We start from the raw sequence: 20035 nt of genomic DNA on the forward strand, positions 1-20035 counted from the left end.
TGGAATCTAAGCTGTGGATTCCAGATACTACTCTTCTGCTGTTTAAAAAAAAAAATTTTGAGATGTCTTGATTAAATTTATTGTTTAGTTTGTCACGTGTACTGAGGTACAATGAAAAGGTTTTTGTTGCATGCTCTCCAATCAGCAGAAAGACTACATTATTACAACCGAGCAGTCCACAGCTCCACACTGAAGGTCGAAAAAGACGTGAAATCCTGTTTCCTAATGGGAACAAAAGTTTAAAACTGAACATCCACTGCTTATACGAACTTTATAGATCGTTTACGGGAGTATTAGTTACGTTTTATATGTGGCTCTTGAGACCCTGGTAGGTGTGTCCTGCTAATGTGGATCCTTGAGTACTCCTAATGAAGTAGCTGTTGGTCTGGTTCATTGAGTAGCAGTTGATGACGAGCCACGGCTGAATCAATCCCCTGCAAGATTCTGCTGCTCTGATTCACAAACAATATCGGTGCAGACAAGGGCAGGGCAGAGCATACTGCACAGTGGGACACGACGTGCCTGATGGAGAACAGCTTTCGGGTTGCAAAGTTGTGTAGTAATTTATCCTTTTGTTGGCTTTGGCTTCCAGATCGCAGAATGGAGGGCGAGGTCAGTTTAGATTCGGTCTATCAAGCTGTCCAAGCTTTGTACCATCACCCAGAGCCGCAGGGTAAAGAGAGAGCTTCAGCCTGGCTGGGCGAATTCCAGAAGTCGGTGAGTTCTTCAGTCTACAATGGACATGTGCAAGGTGGTCTGTCTGTGGCAAGAGACAAGCAATGGACCCACACTAATCCACACAAACATAACCACCCACACAAATCACTCTACATAGTATGCTGTTGTATTTTATTCCCCCGGTGATATTAATCGAGCAAATTGAAGGTGCTATAATAAATTTTCAATGGCTTATGGTGTGAGCAATTACTTTCACTGTCAGTTGGAAAAAATCAGGAGGGTACAAACTGTGGATGATTGTAAAATAAAGTATTCAAGTTTAAACTAACTCTGTACACAGAGTTTGGCCAAAGTGCACAATTCTCTTACTGCAGATTGTTGAAACGGTCTATAACTTGCTTTAACCAACAAAAAGATCAAACGTTATGAAGAGTGAGCAAATGGTGAGATCAGATCAGTATTGTCTATAAGAAATCGCTTTCTAGCTGCAGGTGTGACCATAGGGCACTTACTGAGCTTAAGGTTGAATGCAAAAACCAGTATGTGTATAATTCAAGTGATTTATTTTCTAAATTTGGATGTAATTTTCTTTTGTGACTGCGTTGCATTTCCTCTTTTTTAATTGAAAATTGATAAAATAATTGGAATGAAAAGGAGAACTCCCGTGCCATTCCTGTGCCAACTGTTGAATTTCAGCCTCCTGTCCACTCCCAGAGTTGGTTGTGTCAATTGTGTAGGAAGGAACTGCAGATGCCGGTTTAAAGCAAAAATAGACACACAACACGAGTAACTCCGGAGATGTTGACTCTTTAGATAGTAAATTAACCCAATTCATTAAATAAATTCTGGGAGAAACCTGGAGTTTATCGAAGAGGTGCCCTTGTTAGTCAGGAATGTGATCTTTGTCAGCTTGCCGCTGCAAAGTTAGCTGTGCTATCAAAACTGTTCCTTAAACCTGTTGCACACACTGCATTACACTGCATCTAAAAGTAGTTCAGTGGAAGAAATTTAAGCCATGGATGAATTATATTAACAACTTGCATCATGTTGTGAAGAGCGTAAGATTGTAGATGCTGTGAAGGATTTCATCATTTGCTGTTGGTTTTCTCCCACTGGCTAGATGTTCTCGTGGCAGATATCCGACCAGCTGCTGAGACTCCAGCGTGACATCGAGTCCTGCTACTTTGCCGCCCAGACCATGAAGATGAAAATCCAGTACTCGTTTTACGAGCTGCCCCCAGAGATGCACTCGTCACTCCGTGACTCACTGCTCACGCATCTGGAGAGCCTGAAGGACTTGTCCCAGGCCATCGTTACACAGGTACTCATAGAGTCCTACGGTGCGCAAACAGGCCATTCAGCCCAACTCATCCATGACAACCAGAATGCTTTATCCATGCTAGTAGTCTCATTTGCCTGTGTTTGGACCAAATACCTCTCAACCTTTCCTATCCATCTACCTGCCCAAATGTCATTTGCATGTTGATATTCTACCTGCCTCAACTACCTCCTCTGGCAACTTATCCGTACACTCACCACCCTCTGTGTGGAAAAAGCTCCCCCATATTAAATCTTATCCCTCTCGCCTTAAAGCTATTCCCTCTGTGTTCTATTTAGTGATTCACCTCGAATTACCTATTTCTTTACAATGTCAGATCCGAGTCAAAATGCCTCCTTTTATGGTGGATTTCAGAACAATTCCATCAATCCCCTATTTATTTCCTGGTATTTTCTGTCGTATTTCAACTCTTGTACCCTATACATACGGACAATTTAACTTACAACCTGAAGAAGTGCCTCAACCAGAAACGCCACCGATTCCTTTTCTCCAGAGATGCTGCCGGATCCGCTGAGTTACTCCAGCATTTTATGTCTATCTTCAACTTGCAACCAGCCTGCTTTTGGGACTGCTTGTAGGTTAATTGGCTTGGAATAAATGTAAATTATCCCTAGTGTGTGTGGGATAGTGTTCGTGTGCGGGGATCGCTGGTTGTTGTGGACCGAAGGACCTGTTTCCCTTCTGCATCTCTAAACTAAAGTAGACTAAACTAAAACAAAATTTGCATAGAACGTGAACCATTTTGGTCACATAGCCTATCTTGAGCCTTAATTTGAGTTATTTCTATCTTATTTTCTTCTGTGTACAAGCTGGGTTTGTTTTGCAACCAGTGTACTGAGCTAGTGGTTAAAGACGGCTCTGACTACGAGGTGGTCACAGGTTCCTCTCTATCTTCCAATCCCTCAACCCTTGTTGCAGCCCCCACAGGGTTGAGGATAAGTGGCCCCTGTCCAGTTCTGTTGGTGAACAGGTGTCCAAGGCTGCAATATTTCTCCTGTACTCTGGTCGTTCTATTGTAAGCTGTGGGCCCCCAATAACGTTGAAACAATCATGGATTATTGAGTGGGTTAGTCACTACCTTGTAGTTAGTCACTACCTTGTACTGCCCTGAGAGTGCGACAGAAGTCCACCAATTAACCCCGCGCTTTCTCTCTTGTGCTGCTTTTATCACCAATAATTCCTCGCTGTCTTTTCTATTTTGGATCGCAGCTGGCTCTCGCTGTCGCTGACCTTGCCATACAGATGACATCGTGGAAGAGCTGTGTCCAGATGCTAATTGAGAAGTGAGTATGGCCTTCATATACTGGTGACATCAGGGACACTAGTGTGAGAGTCTAGGACTAGAGGCATAGCCTCCGAATTAAAGGACGTTCCTTTAGGAAGGAGATGAGGAGGAATTTCTTTAGTCAGAGGGTGGTAAATCTGTGGAATTCATTGCCACAGACGGCTGTGGAGGCCAAGTCAATGGATATTTTTACGGCAGAGATAGATATATTCTTGATTAGTACGGGTGTCGGGTTATGGGGAGAAGGCAGGAGAATGGGGTTAGGAGAGAGATCAGCCATGATTGAATGGAGGACCCGACTTGATGGACCGAATGACCTAATTCTGCTCTCATCTGATGACATGTCTTGTTCTATGTTAAGCCACTTTCGTATCCTACACACTAGGGGCAATGTACAGAGGCCAATAAACCTATAAACCTACACGTCTTTAGGGTGTGAAACCCAAATGGTCACAAGGAGAACATGCAAACTCCAAACAGCCAGCCCCCGAGAGCAGGATTAAACCTAGATCTCTGGCACTGAGGGGCAGCAGCTCTACTGCTGTGCCTCTGCGCTGCCCTTGTGCATTGTTAACCAGCATCTTGGAGTTATGGAGGCAGAGTGTTAATGAAACTCCCATTTATTCTCAGTGGACTGTGTTGCTCCTGGTGTTTCTCCACATTATTGCTATCTTTGTGGAACCACGACCACTAAGCTTGGCATGCTGCGGGAAGGAGGCAGGGGATGGCACGGTGAAAGTGCGTCTCAGTGTTGGATTCTGATCTGGCCCATGAGACAGGCCGACAGATTCGGGTTCCTTCCCATCCTGCGAGTTATTGAGTGATTTTTTTTTTTTTTTTGCTCTGTATTTATTTGCGTTTGCGGGGCGGATCTGACTATTTGCGTCGTGTGCCCCAGGTACGGCAACGATGAATCTGCCCTACCGTTCCTGCTGGAGATTCTGACGGTGCTGCCGGAAGAGGTGCACAGTCGCTCGCTGCGAGTCGGCACCAATCGAAGGACGGAGGTCATCGAGGACCTGGCTTACCATGCCAGCCTGGTGATCGGATTATTGGTAACTCATCCCGCCTTGGTGTTCCCGTGCCCAGCGCTTACTGTCCACATCCTGCATCGCATTAGATATTTATGTTGGTCTCTAGTTTAGAGATACAGTGTGGGTACAGGCCCTTTGGCCCACCGAGTCCGCTCCAACCAACAATCACCTGTGCACCTGAGTCTGAAGAAGGGTCTCGACCCAAAACGTCACCCATCCCTTCTCTCCAGATATGCTGCCTGTCCCACTGAGTTACTCCAGCTTTTTGTGTCTATATCACCTCTACACTGGTTCTATCCTACATACTAAGGACGATTTACAGAAGCAATTTAACCTACAAACCTGCCCGTTTTTGGAATGTGGAAGGCAAACGGAGCACCCAGACGAAACCCCCACGACACCTCTAGTCATGATCAATCCCGAGTCTCTGGCACTGTAAGGCAGCAGCTGTATCTCTGTGCCACCCTAAAATTCCTCTGTTCTGTACCGTTTTTCCTTTATTTACCTCCCACTTATCCGGAAGCCCTTTTTGAAGGTGTCCTGTTGGTTTGGTAAAAGCCCTGTCCCACTGTACGAGTTCATTCAAGAGCTCTCCCGGGTTTAAAAAAAAATCAAACCCGTGGAAGCACGTAGAATGTACGTAGCGGGTACGTCGGAGTTCGGGGGGACGTCTCTTAGCAGCTCGTAATGCTAACGGCAGGAACTCGGTAAACGCAGTAAGCTCAGGAAGACTCGTGAAGATTTTTCCTGTTGGATGTTGAAAAATCTCCACGAGAACCCCGAGTACCGATGAGCGGCCATTACCATAAATCTCCGAGTTCGAATCAGGGCAAACTCGGGAGAACTCTTGAATGAAGTGGGACAGGGCTTTAACGCTTCACATTGCCGTTTGTTGTTGAGATACTTAACCCCCACTGTCCTGTTCTGTCCCTTCTCCAGACAGCCTACATGGAACGTTGCAGCCACGATGAAAAGCTGGTGGTTAAAGTTTTCCGGTGTCTGATGAGCTGGATCAACCTGGGCATCCTGCACACCGACCACATTGCCAATAGCCAGCTACTGGTGGCTCTCTTCCAGGTCCTTGTGAGTATCAGCTAACAAGCACTGGCTTTTTGCATGAGTCTGGTGTCTGAAAGGCAATTGCAGCATCTCACTGCTACACTTTTGTGCTCTGATCCTTGCTGGGTGCTGTTTCGTGCGTAACAATTGGCCACGGTGCCGCAGCGGTAGAGTTGCTGCCTTGCAGCGTCAGAGAGCCGGGTTCGATCCTGACTACGGGGACTGTCTGTATGATGTTTGCACGTTCTTCCCGTGACCTGCGTGGGTTTCCTCCGAGATCTTCGGTTTCTTCCCACACTCCAAAGACGTACAAGTCTGAAGGTTCATTGGCTTGGTGTATGTGTAAATTGTCCCTGGTGTGCATAGGATAGTGTTAATGTGCGGGGATCGCAGGTCAGTGCGGACTCGGTGGGCCGAAGGGCCTGTTTCCGCACTGTGTCTCTGAAACTAAGACTGCGATTTTTCCTCGTAGTTGTCTGTTGTTGCCCGTGTGATGGGATAATTCTGCTCAAACCTCCACCAGAAGCTGTGATCTTTACCCATATGCGCAGCATTCGCCTTCCTTCCGCATTGCACTCGGCTGCCTTCATCCTACCCAAAACGAAGCAATTGTACCACTTAACATAACATTTCACTCTTAGCACACGACAAAGGCTTTTCACTGTACCTCTGTGCACGTGACAATCCACTAAACTGAACTGAGCTTACATATATTTGCTAGGCCTCCATAGTCGATTTTCAACCTTTGTCTAATTGTAACGTTGTCCAGGCTGATTTGCACCTTGCCATGCCATTGGCCAAGTGACGATGCTCCAGGTCAGGCAGTTATTCCCAATGCACGGCTTTCACCCAAAATGTTGACCGTTCCGTTGCACCACAGATGCTGCTCGACAGATTACAAAATCTGCAGTCTCTTGTATCCCCTTCCTGTTGGCCTCCCTTTGTTCAATTAGTTATGAGAGTTGATCTTGGCTGGTGTCGATGTCAAAAGCTTCACAATCTCACCTTGTCCCAAAGTGTTGGAAGAAGGGTCCAAACCGATGATATTGTTGAGGTGCATTGACACAATAATTGCCATGGCAATTATGGGCCTGTCAATCTCTGTGCGCATGGGGTTGACCCTGGCCAGATTATGTTTGTGTAGTTAACTAAGTACTGTCCATTACAGCCTGAATTATTCTCCAACTCTTCCCTGCAATAGTGTTGCAGTATCTATTACGTCCACTGGAGGGAGCTGATATGGCCTCAGTTTAATGTCCCCTCTATTCCAATTAACATTATCCCTGATATGTTGGGTTATACAATGTTTAATGCTAAAGTATCTTCAGTGAGATTTGAACCATTAATCTACCATTTTACTTACTAGTCATCTTGCATCCAAGCTCCTGCTAACATGGCTGTTTTCAATGCACCAAGGTGGAGGCAACCAGTCCCAATCAGCTATCTGGTGCCATCCGCTGGGAAGTGAATTATATGGTCTTTGGTTGAGGATTGAGCCAGGCTTATCCACGGTAAAGTATGTGTTCAGGTAGCCACTTAATGCTCGGACACTGGTGAACCACATAAGGGATGAGAGTGGTTATGGTGGATGAGGTAGAGGTGACCAGTTTGCTAAATGTAACTCTGACAAGAGAAAGCTAACATGGCCATAGCTGTTCTCGTGCTACAGTGACTTTTCTTGAACAATATAATAGATTCTCCGACATCCTGAGGCCATGACGGCCGTTGTAGGAAGGAACTGCAGATGCTGGTTTCAACTGAAGATGGACGCAAAATGCTGGAGTAACTCAGCGGGCCAGGGGAGAAGGAACGGGTGACATTTCGGGTCGAGACCTTCTTCGGACCTTTAACTGGAATGGAATCAGCAGCCGCAGGAGTTGAGCAACTGCTGTAGCTGAAGACCCACTGTGGACAGAGCTCTGAACTTGATCTTCACACAAGCTTGGGTCATGGACGGGTTATCTGGCAGTGCTCCACAGTGGACGCCCTCGACCCTGGACTATGTACCCAACAATCACAAGCTGATCAAACTGCAGCCATGGCTTCAGTTTTTCCCCCCCAGTCTGTGCCCCTTAAACCAGCGTACCATTGCAGCACCGAGTAAACTCGGCCAATACCACACAGCCTGGGAATCACACCGGGGACTTTATGTTCTGTGGGGCACAATGCTGCATTTGGCAGGTCAGCTTTGTGACCGAGCCAGCCCTTCTATTTTCTGTAAAAGTTGGCATTGTGGCCATTTTCTTTTGCCAACCTGGGAAATATGCCAATTACATCACATCAACTCTGCCTGCCCTCTGTAACGTTTAATTCCTGCAGATCATAATGCTGCTTCCATTTGTTTATGTTCTTGTTGCATGTTCCAATATTGACATTGCCTCCAGCTGAACTTGGGACTCCCTCTTCACATGTTTCCCCCCCCCCCCCCACCCTTCTCATTGGTCAGAGGGTGGTGAATCTGTGGAATTCATTGCCGCAGACGGCTGTGCCGGCCAAGTCAATGGATAATTTTAAGGTGGAGATTGACAGATTCTTGATTAGTACAGGTGACGGGTTATGGGGTAGAGAGGAAAAGATAGATCAGCCATGATGGAATGGCATAATTGACTTGATGGGCTGAAAGGCCTTATTATGCTCCTTAAACATATGAACATGTTTTGATAGAAACTTGGCTTTAGCAATTATATCCTTTCTTTCCATTTCAATTGCGATTAGAAGCTGGAGGGAGAAAGGGAAGGTGATAATCAGTGAACAGGTGCATCCACCATGCAATTGTAAGCTTGTGCTCGAGTTATTGCTATTCTAGGAGCTTGTTTAGAACTCTTCCAAAGTTGTTTAGAAGGAGCGATTGGAAATCAAGGAAGAATCTCCCTTACAAACGAACAAAGTAGTCTCTGTAAAGGGCCTGCATTCAAACATCAGCTGCAGAATCTTCATTTGTATTAATACAAGTAGTGGACCAGTTTTGTCTGAAGAACTGTCCCAATCTCAAACATCACCTGTCCATTATTCCATTCCAGATGCTGCCTGACCTGCTGAATTGCGTCTATCTTCTTTCTATTTGTGTCTGTTTACCGAGCGGGGTATGGCAATGATGAAAGTAATATCTGTAGATGTACAGGTTCAGTTTAGTTTATTGTCACGTGTACCGAGGTCCAGTGAAAAGCTATTGTTGCGTGCTATCCAGTCAGCTGAAAGACAATGCATGATTACAATCGATCCATTTACAGTGTATAGATACATGATAAGGGGAAAATGTTTAGTGAATTCACTGTTTAATAAATACTGAATGATAAACTGTCTCCTGAATTTCAGAGGCACAACCAGACATCCTCCAACCTGCACGAGGTAGCTAGCGATTGTGTGTGTGCGGCATTGTACGCCGTTGAAGGCTTGCAGGAGAGTCTGCGTTTGGCACTGCAGCTCCAGGAGGGAGTGATGGCTCTCGAGGAGGCTTACCACAATGCTGTCGCCTGTGAGGACATGGACAAGTGAGTAATGATGGAGTTTCTACCTTGACTGGTCCACGGACCATGGCCGCCATCTGAGTAGACAATAATGTTGACATGGCTCAGCGATAGCCACTGAGGGTTCTAGTTAATGAAATGAATGCTGCTGCCCACTTTGTGATCTGGATGCGGCCTCCTGTACATCTGTGAGACCACAGTCCACTGTGTCAAAATAGATCTCCCGGTTGCTATCCAGTTTAACTACTCTTCACGTTCCCACTCTGACCTTTCTGTCCTGGCCCTCCTCCATTACCAGAGTGAAGCAACACAAACTGGAGGAACAGCACACATGGCAGCTGATAACTCAACGGTATGAACTTTGAATTCTCCAGTTTTAGGAGCAGATAATGTTTTGAGTTGGGACCTTTCTTCAGAGTCTGAAGAAGAGTCCAGACCTGAAAAGTCACCTGTCCGTGGCATCTGCAGGTGTTGCCTGACCTGCTGTGTTCCTTCAGCACTGTGTTTTGGCCAAGTACCCAGCAGAATAAGGTGGAGAGGATATAGTTATGTATGGTAGACAAAAGTGTTTAAGAAGGAACTGCAGATGCTGGAAAATCAAAGGTATCTTCGATTTTCCAGCATCTGCAGTTCCTTCTTAAACACTTTGTCCTCCATAGATGCTGCTGCACCCGCTGAGTTTCTCCAGCACTTTTGTCTACCTTCGATTTTCCAGCATCTGCAATTCCTTCTTAAACACGATGTAGTTATGTATACTGAGTGGGCACAGGTGGTCCAAGAATCTTGTTCTGAAACGGCCATGGAATTCTGTGTACAACCATCCCTTGGTTATAAAAGCCGACTTGGGATTGTAGGTTAATTGGCTTCGGTAAAATTGTACATTGTCTCTGGTGTGTAGTTAATGGTTAGTGTGCGGGGATCGCTAGATGGCACGGACTCAGAGTGCTGAAGGGCCTGCTTCCGTGCTGTATCTCTGGAGTGAAGATACATTTGTGGTGCCAAGATCAAAGCACGCATGACTCTGAATCTGACCATTAACCATATAACCATATAACAATTACAGCACGGAAACAGGCCATCTCGGCCCTACAAGTCCGTGCCGAACAACTTTTTTCCCTTAGTCCCACCTGCCTGCACTCATACCATAACCCTCCATTCCCTTCTCATCCATATGCCTAACCAATTTATTTTTAAATGATACCAACGAACCTGCCTCCACCACTTCCACTGTAAGCTCATTCCACACCGCTACCACCCTCTGAGTAAAGAAGTTCCCCCTCATGTTACCCCTAAACTTCTGTCCCTTAATTCTGAAGTCATGTCCTCTTGTTTGAATCTTCCCTATTCTCAAAGGGAAAAGCTGATCCACATCAACTCTGTCTATCCCTCTCATCATTTTAAAGACCTCTATCAAGTCCCCCCTTAACCTTCTGCGCTCCAGAGAATAAAGACCTAACTTATTCAACCTTTCTCTGTAACTTAGTTGTTGAAACCCAGACAACATTCTAGTAAATCTCCTCTGTACTCTCTCTATTTTGTTGACATCCTTCCTATCATTGGGCGACCAAAATTGTACACCATACTCCAGATTTGGTCTCACCAATGCCTTGTACAATTTTAACATTACATCCCAGCTTCTATACCTAGGCAGTACACAAGTATCGCCACTTATTGTACCTTGTAACATTAAGTGAATCTAGTCTCAGTGGGAGGAGTGGAGGCATCTGTTATGCTGGTTTTCCCTCTATTCTGGTGGCCTTCATGTGTTCCAGGGCATTGAACTACTGTCGCATATTCACTGAGCTGGCAGAAACGCTGCTGGAGATGGTGATCCGTTCACCAGGACAGGGACTGGGCGACCTTAAAACACTCAACCTCATCTTGAACTGTGTTGGGCACGAGCAGTACGAGGTGAGTTGCCGTAAGTGACTGGAGCAGAGTTTGGCCCCTCAGCCCATCAAGTCTACTCCACCATTCACGCATAGAAACGTAGAAAATAGGTGCAGGAGTAGATCATTCGGCCCTTCGAGCCAGCACCGCCATTCAATATGATCGTGGCTGATCATCTAAGATCAGTACCCCGTTCCTGCTTTCTCCCCATATCCCTTGATTCCGTTAACCCTAAGAGCTAAATCTAACTCTCTTGAAAACATCCAGTGAATTGGCCTCCACTGCCTTCTCTGGCAGAGAATTCCACAGATTCACAACTCTCTGGGTGAGAAGGTTTTTCCTCATCTGGCTGTGTTGTTAATGATGGCTGATCTATCTCTCCCTCCTCACCCCATTCTCCTGCCTTCTCCCCACAACCCCTGACACCCGTCCTTCAAAGATTCAACTATACTTTATTGTCACATGCACCTAGGTACAGTGAAATCCTTTGTTTTACTGGCGCCTGTCTAAGTAGCTCATTTGTTACCAAGGTTAGTGCTGGGGCCGCAGCACCCTCCACTAGGCTGTTCCCAGGTGGGTTTCCATTGGTTGTGTACCAAAAAACACTGAAAGGAACGCACAATTGGTTGTAAAGAGCCGACCTCATCCAGTTCATCACCTCATGACTTATACTGTTCGTTAGTCCTTCCACCAAAATGTCTCTCCATTAAAAGCTGCGATTGCTCCATTCAATCACACTTAGGAGGGTTGCTGCCACACACTTTCCTCAGATTTAGTGGTTGCTGATTCAACCCCTAAGCTTAACCATGTGACACCGGCAGACATACCTGGTATTTAAAAGTCATTAAATATATTTAATGCAAAATAGATTCTTGAAAAGCAAGCGGGTGAAAGGTTGCTGTGGGAATGCAGAGTTAAAGTTACAGTTGGATGAGCCATGGTCTTATTGAATGACAGCAGGCATGAGTGGCTGTTTGGCCTCCTACTCCTCTCCTATATAGAATGGGCAGCACGTTGGCGTAGCGGTAGAGTCGCTGCCTTGCAGTGCAGGAGACCGGGGTGGGAGATTACAACCTTCACGTGGTCCGCCCTGTTTCGACGAATGCAATCAACCTGGCGTGCACAATCAGGTAAGATCAAATAGAACAAGTTGTCCTACAACTTTAGGCTGTGCACACCATAAGCAAGAAGAAGAAGAAGTACAGGAGTCCTAGGTTCGATCCTTACGACGGGTGCTGTCTGTAATGAGTTTGTACGTTCTCCCTGTGACCACGTGGCTTTTTTCTGAGATCTTCGGCTTCCTACCACACTCCAAAGATGTACAGGTTTGTAGGTTAATTGGCTTGGTATAAATGTAAATTGTCCCCAGTGTGTGTGTGTGGGCAAGGTAGTGTTAATGTGCGGGGATCGCTGGTCGGTGTGGGCCAAAGGGCCTGTTTCCGCGCTGTATCTCTAAATTAAAAATGAGGCTTCATTAAAATTTGTACAAAATAATCTTGCTGTGGCTCTGTTTGTACAGGTGGCGGAGATCACGTTCAACTTCTGGTATCGGCTGGCAGAAACACTGCACAAGCTGAAGGATCCCTCGGTCAATCAGATTTTCCGGCCGTATTTCCAGAGGCTCACTCAGTCCCTCACCTTCCACTCTCAGATGGACCCTGACCACGTAGGTACCAGCACTTCGTGGACAGCAAAACTGTGGGACACACAAAGCTGTTTCTTAAAGAGATTCTTCTAATTGACTCTTGTGACCTCTGTTTTATATCTGTGAAAATGCCTCCCAGTTTTCCAGTCCTTCACAGATAGAGCTTGGATAAAGGGGTTAGGATGTTTAGTTTATTGCCACGTGTACCGAGGTACAGTGAAAAGCTTTTGTTGCATGCTATCCAGTCAGCAGAAAGACAATGCATGATTACTTTCAAGCCATTTCCTCCCACATTCAAAGATGTGCAGGTTTGTAGGTTAATTGGCTTTGATCAAAATTGTAAGTTATCCCTAGTGTGTGTAGGTTAGCCCTGGTGTAGGGGGTGATCGCTGGGCAGCGTGGACTCAATGGGCTGAAGGGCTTGTTTCCACACTGTATCTCTAAAGTAAAGTTGACCTTCGTGCACTAGCTGGCTAAAATGAGACAACTAGGCTGGTTCCTCACTGGGAAGGATATAAGGGATATCTGTCTCATGTCGATGGATCTTATGGGTTTGGATGTATGATATAAGATTTGGCCTTGGATGGTTGAATAGGGTTTATATTATCATTGTAAGGATAGTTAACTCAGCATTACCAGAGGAGTCCCCAGTTCTTGCTTTGTGTGTGTGTGTGTGCGCCACACATAGCTTTGTTCCACTTTCATAAGCTCATAACTCCCAGGAGCAAAATTTGGCCATTCAGCCCATCAAGTCAATTCTGCCATTCTAGAATCAAAAGATAACATTCTTGTGCCACGACAGTGATCTGTATTTCCCATTCTCCTGCCATCTCTGCATAACCCCTGACATTTGCAAACACCTCTGGCTCATGTGGGTTAAAATATAAAGAATTGAGCTGAGGTTGGGTTTGAGTTGGCCATGGTTGGATTAGGTTTTGATTTTATTTCTAAGCAGACTTGTACCGTGAGGTCCAGAATTATGTGCCTTGACCTTTTGCACAAACATGTACCACCTGCAACGTCTCTCTTACAGGAAGGGGTTCTTGATGAGGCAGATGATTTCTTTGAGTTCAGACTACGCGTTTCCGACTTGCTGAAGGATGTTATCGTCCTCATCGGAGCTTCAGAGTTTTTCCTGCAAGTGAGTAAGAAACCTCTGACACGACGCAAAAAGCAACTCGTCATTCCGTAGCAAGGAGCTGCATTTGCTGGTTTACACAGAAGATAAGACACAAAATGCTGGAGTAACTCAGAGGGACAGGCAGCATCTCCGGAGAAAAGGGATAGGTGATGTTTTGGGTCGCCCATTCCTTCTCTCTAGAGATGCTGCCTGTCCCGCTGAGTTACTCCAGCATTTTGTGTCGATCGTCATTCTGTACATCTGTTGGGCCGCTTTCTTCCCATCCTCCCCCCCCCCAGTCCAGCTATATTCCCGTTGTTTATTGTATGAAGGGTGGTGGGTATAGGCGATAAGCTGGTGGTTGAGGTAGTCACTATAACAATGTTTTGGACAGGTGCATGAATATGAAAGATTTAGAGGGATATATAGGGTAAACCTGACCAGGTGGGACCAGCATAGATGGGGCATCTCAGTCAGCATAAGCAAGTTGAGATGAAGGACCTGTTTCTGTGCTGTGTGACTGTATCAGCAGCCTCAGCCATTTTTGTGTGCTGTGCATCTATTTATTAAGCAATTTTCTTGCATCGGTTCAAATTCTTATATGATTGTTATTTTAGTTTGACGTAACTTTGGGAATGCAATTGCTGACTCTGGGCCTTGTTGTTTCCCAGCTATATTCAACACTGAAGGAAGGCAGCACAGCCTGGGAGGAGACGGAAGCCGTGCTCTTCATCATGACCGCGCTGGTCAAAAACCTAAACCCGTGAGTGTGAATCTTGTCGTGGCACGAGAATGTTATCTTTTGATTCTAGTTTAGAGACACAGCGCGGAATCAGGCCCCTCGACCCCTTGAGTCGGCGCCGACCCGTGATCCCCGCGCACTGACACTATCCTACACACGCTAGTTTCAGTTCAGTTTATTGTCGCATGCACCAAACGAGGTACAGTGAAAAGCTTCTTGTTGCCTGCTATCCAGTCAGCAGAAAGGTTAATTGGCTTTGGTAAAAATTGTAAATTGTTGCTCGTGTGCAGGATAATGTTAGTGTACGGGGATCGCTGGGCCGAAGGGTCTGTTTCTGCGCTGTATCTCTAAAACTAAAGTAATCCAGGCATTTGTCCACTAACTTAACCGTATCTCGTGGGGTAAAAAACGGTTGTACATGCACTCGTGTAAGCACCCTCGGTTGGTCGTCTTGCCACTTGTGGATTGTTGCAGGAACGAATCTGACCACTTTTCCAGCGAGTAAAATGTTGTCCTTTCTTTGCATTTAGGGAAAAGGAGCTGCGGCTGGGAGATGTGGTCCAGGCTGTGATCAACCTCCCTGACAACACACACCTCGCAGTGCAGCATTCTGGAGTGCAGCTCCTGGGCGAGTTGGGAGAATACATCAACGGCAATGTGCACTGCCTCGGTCAGTACAGACTGCCGTTTACACAGCTTCCTTTCAAATGACGTGTCATAAATAATAAAAGCATAATTAGGCCATTTGGCCCATCAGGTCTACTCCGCCATTCAATCATGGCTGATCTATCTCTGCCTCCTAACCACATTCTCCTGCCTTCTCCCCAAAGCCCCTGACACCCATACTAATCAAGAATCTATCTATCTCTGCTTTAAACATATCCACTGATGTGTGTATGAATTGCATTGCCGCAGGCTTGACCAGTACGTATTGTGGTGCCTCCTACATCATCCACTGTTAGCTATGGTCATTTGATGCTGCAAATAATCCTCCAGTTTACCACACAGAACCTAGTGGAGGTAGGGACTATAAAAGCATTTAAAAGACATGTGGACAGGTACATGGATAGGAAAGGTTTGGAGGGATATGGGACAAACTCACAGATCTGTACTGCACTACATGCCACTTCTAAACCTAAACAAAAATATTCTTTAGTTTTGTTTATTGTCACATGTACCGAGGTACAGTGAAAAGCCTTTGCTGCGCATTATCCAGTGAGCGGAAAGACAAGATTACAAGCGAGCCATTCACAGTGTACCGATATATGATAGGGAATAACGTCGATTCCGCCTCAGATCCGTGCTAACAGAGTAAATTTTCCCTGGCTGTGTGTGATTTTTGTTATTTCTTTGCTCAGAGCCGGTGCTGAATTTCCTGACACAGCGCCTGAAGCAGAGGGAGCTGGCAAACGCCGCGGCGAAAGCGATCCAGAGCGTCTGCACCATGTGCAGTGACCCGATGACCCGGCACTTCGAGGGGCTGCTGCAGGTGGCCTCGTCCCTGGACGCCCTCCCCATCTCGCACGACTCCTCCATCGGACTGCTTCGAGGTACGGAATCACTGACCATCTCTTGCTGCAGTGGGTGTCAGGAAACTGCCCGCAGTGTGTGCACCATGTTGGTTCACAGCGGGGGGCAAACCTGGTGTGAGCAAACTCTTGAATATATCAGTACCTTGACGGGCAACGCTGTGAGCGTAGGTAATATCAGCTGTGCTCTTGTGCGGTGACAAGTTGTGTCTCTTTGCCAGGCATTTTTTTGGTGTTGGTTCGGATGCCGTCAGAGAAGATCGAGGAGACCTTCCAACGCCTCTGCTCCATGCAGGTTACTGCTCTGAAGAAAGTAAGAAACATTATATTCACCAGCGTGAAAGAGCTTCGTTCCTTCCCTGTGAAGAAACATTGCAGAGAATTACGAGTGACCGGCGCTCTAAATTAATCCAGTGGACCGAACGTGGGCCTTGGCTTTTACTTTCTGAAATTTGCTGGAGAAATTTATCATTTTGTTAGTTAGTGAGTTCTGTTTACTGTCACGTGTACTGAGACACAGTGAAAAACTTTTTAGTTGTGTGCTATCCGGTCAGCGAAAAGACCACATGATTACAATTTAGATGTCCACTGTGTAGAGATACAGGATAAAGGGAATAAAGGTTAGTGCGAGATAAAGTCTAGTAAACTCCGATAAAAGACTGACCGAGGATCTCCATTGAGGTAGATGGTAGGTCAGGGCTGCTCTCGAGTTGCCACTAAATAACGAAAATAGATGCACATAGATCTCCTGAAATTCTGTGCCACCAACTTAATTAGATCAGAATTTAAAAAACAGAATTTAGATCGGGCGACACAACAGCTCCAGCAACCCGGGTTCAATCCTGACTTCGGGCGCTGTCTGTGTGGAGTTTGAGTGTTCTCTCTGTGACCACATAGGTCTCCTCTGGGTGTTCTGGTTTCCTCTCGCATACCAAAGACATGCAGGTTAGTGGATGAATTAGCTGTTGTAAATTTCCACCAGCGTGGAGATGAATGGTAAAATCTCGGGAGAGTTGATGTTAATGTGGTGAGAATAAAATTAGATTAATATGGTATTAGTGTCAATGGCTAGTTGGGAGTCGGCATGGACTCTGTGGGTGGGAGTGCCCTTTTCCATGTTGTATCTCTCTATGACATTGTTCATATTTCTGTACAAAATCAAAGATGTTGAACAAAAACAAAGTGTATAAAATCATGAGAGGAATAGATCGGGTAGATGCACAGAGTCCCTTGACCAGAGTAGGGGAATCGAGGACCGGTGGACATTAGGTTTAAAGTGAAGGGGGAAAGATTTAATAGGGATCTGAGGGGTAATTTTTTCACACAAAGGGTGGTGGGTTTATGGAACAAGCTGCCAGAGGAGGTAGTTGAGGCTGGGACTATCCCAACGTTTAAGAAACATTTAGACAGGTACATGGATAGGACATGTTTGGAGGGATATGGACCAAACATGGGCAGGTGGGACTAGTGTAGCTGGGACATGTTAGTCAGTGTGGTCAAGTTGGGTCGAAGGGCCTGTTTCCACGCTGTATCGCTCTATGACTCTAAATGGTATTTCTGGGTTGTCGTGAGAATGAACCTTCGTCCCTCTGTCTCCTCGGGGTCTCTGATGTAATTCCCCTGGTGTATCAAGTGCTGCTGTTACAGTGAGTGTTGAACCTTCCCACTTTTACTTCTCTCTCAAGCTCTTGACGTCTGACATGACCAATGGAATCTCAGCAGACCCAGCAGTGTGGCTGGACAGACTGGCAGCTATATTCAGGTACAAGCCCTTCCCACCGCACTTCATCAAGCTGCCCAGTTGGTGCGTCTGACTAACTCAATTAATGCTCAGTCATTGACTCGTGCATTAAAGCATTCTACTGGTCACAAAGAGGGGACATCTCAAAGGTTTCCCTCTTACTTTGTCTCAGTAGCAGGATGGGGTGGGAGATTGCAACTCTTCCTGTGGGAATGTCTTTGTTCTTTGGCAAGATGCGACTTGGAGTAATGCACTTGACTGAGTCAGATGTCCATGGATTTAAGCCCCTCTCGATACTGGGGTACATAATTCTGGCTGGCACACTAGTGCAGACCCTAGGCAGCCCTACATTGTGGTAACGTTTTCAGACGAGGCCTCCTTGGCTTCATATTAAAGATCAGTGAACAGTGGAGTTCTCTCTTGCCTACACTGGCAATGTTTCTTCATTTGAGTTAGATTTAGCTCTTAGGGCTAATGGAATCAAGGGATATGGGGAGAAAGAAACGGGGTACTGATACTGGATGATCAGCCATGATCATATTGAATGGCGGTGCTGGCTCGAAGGGCTGAATGGCCTACTCCTGCACCTATTTTCTATGTTTCTCCCCCCCCCCCCCCCCCCTCCCTGGGCCATTAACACTAAATTAAAACTGCCTTGATTATTGTCATAGGTACACAAAAATGCTGGAGAAACACAGCGGGTGAGGCAGCAACTATGGAGAGAAGGAATAGGCGACATTTCGGGTCGTGACCCTTCTTCAGACTGATAAATGTTGAAGAAAGAACTGCAGATGCAGTTATTATATGATTATTATCATATTCTGTTAATGTGATGCAACAGCATTTTGGTTGTGGCAGTAACAACATTCTGAATGGTCCTCCTTCTGAAGCAGTTCATGAAGTCATCAGTTATGCAAGCTATCTATAGGAGACGAGACTTCCTCTATAATTATAAATATAATTGTTGTAAAGCATCCAACGAAAGTTTGCTACAGATTTAATCTCCTAAACTAACTTAGAAGTGCTCGAATTTAGTTTCTTAAAATGACGGGCTTGCTCTTACGCTGTGCTAATCCTCCTCCATCTCCCTTCAACAGACACACAAACACTGTGGTGGTGGAGGGCAGGCCACATCCCTTTCAGAAAGTCATCCAGGAGGTAAGATGGCTTACCACGCCCAAATAGAAATAAACATTTCCAAATTGGAAAAAGTGTGCAATCTGAAAGCTGTGTTTGTTAAGTTAAGTGAATGTTGGAATTGCTTTTAAGAGTTTAATCAGCATTTGAAGAGAGGTTCAGCGTAGGGTGGAGTTTTACAACAGGGCATAAACAATTTGGAAGTGATCCATGCGATAATCTAATCTGTTTTAACTCGGATACTGATGTAACAGGGTTGGGTTATGCTTGATCTGACCTCCTCATGCTTCACCGGGTCAAATTGAACTGCAGATCTGTCAGCTTTGCCATTGCATAATGTGGAGCAGTCACAGCTGGCAACTGAGCCTTGGGCTGCTGTTCCTCACACTACCACCAGGCTTACTCCAGCCAAAGACTTCTCAACCAAAGATCCTATAGCGGAGCAAGATAGACCACTCTTGCTAAATGCAATGGGCTGACGTGTAGCACGCAACGGATCGGAACGTGGGGCCTTTTTATCGTCCATTTCCGTAACCGGACCCGACCCGACTCGACTCGCAGTGTAATCAACCTTGCGGGGGAACAGTTTGTGTTAATAAATTAAAATTCTGAAAATGAGGAGAAGATTTTTACCAAAGAACTTTTATTGTTGCGAGGATGTTTCCGTAACCGGCTTCCGTCTCTGCACTATTATCCTACGGGATCTTTGGTGCGGAGACGAAAGGCGGTTATGGAAATGGAGCCTTAAATTACCCATGAATCTGCCCATGACCGGACTACATCTTTTTTGTTGAGTGGACTATCTTGCTCGCTATAGGATCTTTGTTCTCAACTATTCTCCGCTAATTGGAGACATTGAAAGATGCATAATTCCTCAATCTGCCATTGATTGATTGATACTTTATTGTCGCGTGTACTTGGAACAGTGAGATCCAACATTGACCTCCACGTGCTTTCCATTGCAGATCTGGCCAGTGATCTCGGAAACCCTGTACAGGCACCAGGCTGATAATCGGATGGCCGAGAGATGCTGTCGCTGCCTGCGTTTTGCAATCAGATGCGTGGGAAAAGGATCTGCCATGTTGATTCAGCCTCTGGTCTCTCAGGTGTGTGCGTGCGTGCACATATACCCCGTGTCCCTTCAGTTTGTGTACTGTCACGTGTGCCGAGGTACAGTGAAACCTCTATCCTTGTGGCAGTAAACCACGGATAGAACAGGTATCTGTCTGCGGAGTCAACAACATCGTTTAGTTTAGCAAGACCGCATGGAAACAGGCCTTTCGGCCCATCGAGTCCGCACTGACCAGCACTGTCCTACACAGAATAGGGACGACTTACATTTACGCCAGTTAACCTACAACGTCTTTGG

The 20035-nt window shown here is 46.0% G+C and overlaps 1 protein-coding gene across 5 annotated transcripts in view; it reads left to right on the forward strand.

The window, feature by feature from the left end:
* The window catches only part of LOC116967057 (transportin-3-like), a 53966-nt gene that overhangs the window by 5180 nt on the left and 28751 nt on the right, over window positions 1-20035 (forward strand). For all 5 annotated transcript variants that reach the window (XR_004410127.1, XR_004410128.1, XM_033013522.1 and 2 more), the window contains 16 exons: window positions 593-717; window positions 1799-1999; window positions 3227-3300; window positions 4201-4357; window positions 5276-5419; window positions 8711-8886; window positions 10635-10773; window positions 12272-12418; window positions 13431-13538; window positions 14189-14280; window positions 14790-14929; window positions 15618-15809; window positions 16010-16101; window positions 17474-17550; window positions 18627-18687; window positions 19632-19772. Coding sequence is in view for 3 of the 5 variants with exons in the window: in XM_033013522.1 (XP_032869413.1) it covers window positions 593-717; window positions 1799-1999; window positions 3227-3300; window positions 4201-4357; window positions 5276-5419; window positions 8711-8886; window positions 10635-10773; window positions 12272-12418; window positions 13431-13538; window positions 14189-14280; window positions 14790-14929; window positions 15618-15809; window positions 16010-16101; window positions 17474-17550; window positions 18627-18687; window positions 19632-19772 (2066 nt within the window). In the remaining 2 variants the exon portion in view is untranslated. The remainder of the gene's footprint in view (window positions 1-592; window positions 718-1798; window positions 2000-3226; window positions 3301-4200; window positions 4358-5275; window positions 5420-8710; window positions 8887-10634; window positions 10774-12271; window positions 12419-13430; window positions 13539-14188; window positions 14281-14789; window positions 14930-15617; window positions 15810-16009; window positions 16102-17473; window positions 17551-18626; window positions 18688-19631; window positions 19773-20035) is intronic.

Source organism: Amblyraja radiata, chromosome 38 (assembly GCF_010909765.2).
Source record: "Amblyraja radiata isolate CabotCenter1 chromosome 38, sAmbRad1.1.pri, whole genome shotgun sequence".
NCBI classification, from domain to species: domain Eukaryota; kingdom Metazoa; phylum Chordata; class Chondrichthyes; order Rajiformes; family Rajidae; genus Amblyraja; species Amblyraja radiata.